Source organism: Peromyscus leucopus, chromosome 23 (assembly GCF_004664715.2).
Source record: "Peromyscus leucopus breed LL Stock chromosome 23, UCI_PerLeu_2.1, whole genome shotgun sequence".
Classification (NCBI taxonomy): Eukaryota; Metazoa; Chordata; class Mammalia; order Rodentia; family Cricetidae; genus Peromyscus; species Peromyscus leucopus.
Window position 1 is genome coordinate 6,384,590 of NC_051082.1, and position 5,609 is coordinate 6,390,198.

Here is a 5,609-nt window from a genome sequence, read left to right on the forward strand (position 1 = left end):
AATGCCTTCATTCTCCTTGGAGAAGCAGATGGCAGCCTGGCGGTCACAGTTGCAGATCAAATCCTCACAGGTACTGTTTTCCTCTGGAGAGAAACAAGAGGTTGAGTGGAGCCCATGACCCTCTTTGCTCACTATGATTTATAACCAAAAGAAACCGGTGACCCTCCCATTGGTGCAGACTCAGGCTTGAGAGACAAAGCACACAAAAGGACATTGGGTTGTCCAAATTGTGGCAACAAACTTATAATAAAATCATTAGCTGTTGTGGGCTGGGGAGATGGCACAGTTGGTAAAGCAGGTGTCATACAATCATGAGGGCCTGACCTAGGATGCACAGAGACCATGGAAAAAGCAAGGAATGTTTGGGGCATCTGTAACTCTATTGGAAAGTGAGGAGCATGTATCTCCAAAACTTGTTGCTCAGTCAGGCTGTCAAAAGGTGAGTGTCGTGTTTAGTGAGCAAGAGAGATCCAGGCTCTAAAGACATGGTAGACATGGGATGCCAACTCATTCCTGTACATAAAAATCACTAAAAATGGATATTTAATCCTAAAACCCAGAAAACTACAAATAACAACTACCACTTCTAAAAGTATATGATTTAAGCTAAGCCTCATTCTTCCACCTCCCAAGTGCTGGGATTACAGGTGTGCACTAACACACTCAATTCATGGGATCTGGAGGTGGAACCCAGGGCTCTGTGCATGCTAGGCAAGCACTCTAGCAACTGAGCCCTCTAAATCCTCACCTGTAAAATGGAAATGATAAACCTTGCCCTGCATAAGTATTTAGCCCAATATCTAGCTTATAGCCAATCATGCAGCTCTCAATTGTTTAGTCAATGTGGAATCAGTATAACACAGCAGCTAACAGGACAGGCAAGAAGGCTCAGGGAATAAAGGCACTTGCTGCCAGGTCTGAACCTGAGTTCCATCCTCAGGACTCACATGGTCGAAGGAGAGAAGAATCTCCTGCATGTTGTGCTCAGACCTGCACCCCTGAGTTTGGCACAGGCATGCCTCCTCCATAAATACATAAATCCTTGAAATGTTTTTAAACAGAGGCTTTGGGATGATGTAGATCTGTTTCCAGAACCAAATGTCATCACTTCTGGGCTGGGAGACCTTGGGCAAGTGATGCTGCCTTCCTCATGTTCCTCATCAGTGACCTCATCTATATTTTAGTGTCTACCTGAAAAAGATGTTGTGAGGTCACATGAGACCTAGGAAATAACCATTAAATGGTGACTGTCCTTGTTACTTCTGTGACCCTTACAAACCTGCCCGGGGTGTTGCACGAATTTCACATGGTCAGACTGTAGAGCAAGAGACTCTTAATCTCAGGATCTTTGGTTCAAGCCCCACACTGGGAGCCAGATGATGCATGAATTTTAAATGGTCTTATACTAAAAACCTAGAGCCAGATATTTGGGTAAATGCTGAAAGATCAGAGAGATAAAGGATCAAGATAAAGGATCAAGTGACTAGAAAAACTTCTCACCACTACTGAATCCTCAGGATGAATGGAAGGTGAGATCCTATCTCCATGAATCCTCTGACTAAAAGTCTCTGAGTCCTCAGCTGAGAATCTTGCTCTACTCCCTGTCTCCCCATACCTTATATGCCTTTCTCTGCCAAGGCATTCCACTTCCTCCCTAGTTCTAAGATTAATGGTGTGTGTGTGCTTCCCAAATACTGGTAGCAAAGGCATGAGTTCTCAAGTGCTGGGATTAAAGGCGTGTGCCATCACTGTCTGGCTCTGTTTCTCTCCTAGACTTAATCAATCTCATGTAGTCCAGGGTGGCTTTGAACTCACAGAGATACTGTGCCTCCTGAGTGGTAAGATTAAGATGTGTGCCACCACTGCTGGACCTCTATGTTTAATCTACTGGCTGGTTCTGTCCTCTGATCTTTAGGCAAGCTTTGTTTGATACACAATATATCACCACACCAGGGCTGTGGGAATGTGGAGCAATGATAACTAGTGCATAACAGATCAACCCTCCAGACCCACCTGATGGGGAGCCCCACCTGATGGGGAGCCCTACCTGGCAAAACAACCAGTTGTTTCTGACTGTAATTTCTCTCATGCGCCACTACATTTCCCCATTAAGAACTGCTATGGGTGTTTTCCCATTGCTTGTTTGTTTATTCCATCTTTGGGCACATTTATAGCTTTGGATCTTCTGGAGGATAATTTCTGTTTAGGCTGTATAATTTTGATGTATAGAAACAATACTAGGATTTTTTTTACCTTACTCAGACTGACATAGAATTCTCAATCACAAAGATAGCCTTGTACACAGACAGCTAATTTTGAACTTCAGAACAAATTCAAAGCAGACTAAACTGCCCCTGCAGAAAATACTCAAAGACAAATTGCCAGGTGTTGTCATTGCTAAATCTTGGCCAGTCTGTTTACATTAACACTTAGCTCCTTGCAGTAGTTCTTTTTCTACACGGACACTGACATCTCAAGGTTCAGCCAATTGTTTACTGTCTGGATCCCTCACTAACTTAGAGCTATGTGCATGGGTCAGTGTGACATCACTAGCCTAAGAGAAACTATGTGACTTATCTTGTGTTGTGAGAATGGGTAGGCCCTGAAAATGTAACTTATAATTGTCCAGAGCTTGGCTGTGAGGCAGCAGCTGTGGTGTGGAGAGAGACAGCTGTGTAGAGCTGGGTGAAGGAGCTGTTGCCATGGAGGAAGAACTGTGTGAAGGAACTGTGGAAAGAGCAGCTGTGAGTGAGGGTGTGTGTGGTGGGGGGTAGAAGGAGCTAAGGAGAGAACATGAATAGCAGGGCGGAAGAGAGAGAGCAAGAGAGACTTACAGAGATAAAAGGGGATTGTGTAAGTGTGTGTAGAAAATGGAGCTGTATATATAGAGATGTAACTGTGTGGAGACAGATTTTTCAGAGAGAGGTTTTTAAGAGAGAAGATTTCTTTTCTTTCTTTTTTAAATATTTATTTATTTTATGTACATGAATGACCTGTCTTCATGCACACCAGAGGAGGGAATTGGATCCTATTACAGATGATTGTGAGCCACCTTATGGTTGCAGGGAATTGAACTCAGGACCTCTGGAAGAGCAGCCAGTGCTCTTAACCACTGAGCCACTTCTCCAGCCAGAGTGAGAATTTCTTAAGTTGAAGTAAAGAGAAAGTTATCATCAGAAATCATGTGTGTTTCCTTATTATTTACCCCTCAGACAAAGTCTAGTCCTCAGGTATATGAGAATTTTTCCTAACCCCTTGCCTCATTCATAAATTTTCTTGCAATTCCCTGGAGGTGGCCTTGGAGCAGGCTCTCAAAAGGCCACTGTTACAGGGCCAATCAGAGTCCAGAGGTCCTGGGGTGTAAACTTACCACTGCAGGTGACCTTATTCCCAGAGCACAAGTATGTGTACAAGCTTCTTTGGGGGTCGTCTATGAGGAATTTGCAACTTTCCAGCTTCTTGACCTGAGCAAGGCAGTTGTCACGTGTCTGACAGCACCTGGAGAGAGGAAGGAACAGTAGAGGGAGGACTATGGATCCAGAGGTGGTTAGGTCTCACCTGCAGTCTTTTGCAAACATGTCAGGATGACTTAAACACAATGTTCCAGAAGTAACCTTCCATAGACTCAAAACCCTGTGGTTTCTATTAAGCACATATTTATTGAAAGTCATTTCAGTGGAGTGTGGTCAGTGCCAGCCTTTATTCTCAGTACCTGGGAGGCAGAGGCATGTGGATCTCTGTGTTTGAGATCAGCCAGGGATACATAAGTGAGACCCTGTATCCAAAAATGATGTTTTTAAACAAAGAACCAGGAACAAAGTGAAATTATATATTCCAAAGTTTCAATGACATTTTAGAGTCAAATCTGATGTTTTGAAGGTGGCTGTGATGGTTGGCCATGCCCTAGTTTGGTGCCTGTGTCCAGCATTGTCCACTATTTATATCACACATATTCTGTTTAAGGGACCACAAGGTACAGGGTCCTTTTGAACTGATTTATTTACATGACAAGAGTAGAAAATGCATGCTGGGGTGCTGATACCCATCTTAAATTTCAATACTCAGAAGTGCTGTGCCTACATGGCAATTGGGCCCAAAACCTGGTGAGGGAAGTCAGGATGAACACAGCACACACCAGTCAAGTTGCAAGCATCAGGACTCTCTTTATTCTTTCTTCCCCATCTTATATACCCTTTCAGGAGGAAACAAACAAAATTGTTTATCAAGCACCCAGGGTCAAGGAATGGTCAGCATGCCCCAGGAAGCCACAGCTGCCAAACCATGAGATATACCAAACAGCAAAACATCCTCAGAACAGCCTGACCTCAGCGACTCAGAACAGGGGAGGTGGGGTCAATCTTAGAGGGGTCAGAGCCATTCTGATCCCAACAAGAAGGAGGCAGAGGCTAGAAGATCTCTGGTTCAAGGCCAGCATGGTCTCCATAGAGAGTTCTAGGACAACTAGGGCTACACAGAGAACCCTTTGTCTAGAAACAAAACAAACAAATAATAAATAAACAAAACAAAATACATGATTATGGTGACTATGCATGTCTCCTATTCTTGCCTTATGAGATGTTCTGCTTGTGTCCTGTCCCCAAGAGCCCAGACTTGCCAGGCTCCCCCAGATGGACCACTCACCTGTCTTTCACCCGATTGTTAGTGCAGAAAATGTTACAGCAGCAGCCATAGTAATCGTATGCCGGGTAAAATAAGATCCCAGGAAGGGTGCACTGGAATAGATTGTCAAACTTCCACTCAGCCCGAGTGCTGATTCGGGATGTGGTAGCACCTGCTGGAAAAAGGCACAGCACACTCCATCAATCTGTCTTGCCTTTACCAGGGGTCTGATGCCTGCCTGCTAGCTTCCTTATCGAGAATCTTTGATCCCAAACCCACAGGCTCTTAGACCCCAAAGGTGCCAGGGACAATTGTAAGAGCCATGCCATATTGCCTGCCTGAGTTAAGTTTCTGTATTGAGCCACTAACCAGAAACTTGTGACATGCCTGGACAAGTCCTGAGTTATTAGAAAATAACTTAACATTTCCTTATCTTTCTGATACACTGACCATTAGTAACAAAGTTTTGTGGTTGGGTTGCTTAGCAACCCAACAGTCAGTCCCCTGATCCTTTCCCAATGAAAGCTTCCTGCTCTGCTTGCTGTAAAAACCTACCTGAGAAAAATAAAATTTTGCAGCTGGATCAAAATACTGTCTTGCTGTCAATTCTTTGTGTCTCTTGTCCCTTTCATTCTCCATTGCCCTTTCTAGGGTCTCTGCTGAAGATCCCACTGGCCAGGATACAAAGGAACCCCAAACCAGAACTTGATGCATGACCAGCCTGAACATTGAAGACATGGGAGATGGGGGGAACTCAGAGGGGACAAGGGTCCTACCTGTGAGCAGAGCGACCAGCAGAAGGAGTTTCATCCTGAGTGAGGGGAGGACTCAGTGACTTCTCTTTAGAGTCCTGTAGATGTGCTCTGACAGTGTCCAGTCAGCACACGGGGCCTGTGACTCCTGTGTGTAGCACAGAAATAGAATATGTGCACCCTCACACACAGTCCCGATGGGCGGAGCTGCTGTTGATGGTGACAGAGCCTGAGTCA

The 5,609-nt window shown here is 44.7% G+C and overlaps 1 protein-coding gene across 1 annotated transcript in view; it reads right to left on the bottom strand.

The window, feature by feature from the left end:
- LOC119086583 (phospholipase A2-like) overlaps positions 1-5,609 on the bottom strand; it is a 15,515-nt gene extending 9,906 nt beyond the window's left edge. The window contains exons 1-4 of the mRNA XM_037198657.1: positions 5,397-5,609; positions 4,642-4,792; positions 3,371-3,498; positions 6-83 (exon numbers count right to left, since the gene is read on the bottom strand). Of these exons, the coding sequence (XP_037054552.1) occupies positions 6-83; positions 3,371-3,498; positions 4,642-4,792; positions 5,397-5,430 (391 nt within the window). The 5' untranslated portion in view covers positions 5,431-5,609. The remainder of the gene's footprint in view (positions 1-5; positions 84-3,370; positions 3,499-4,641; positions 4,793-5,396) is intronic.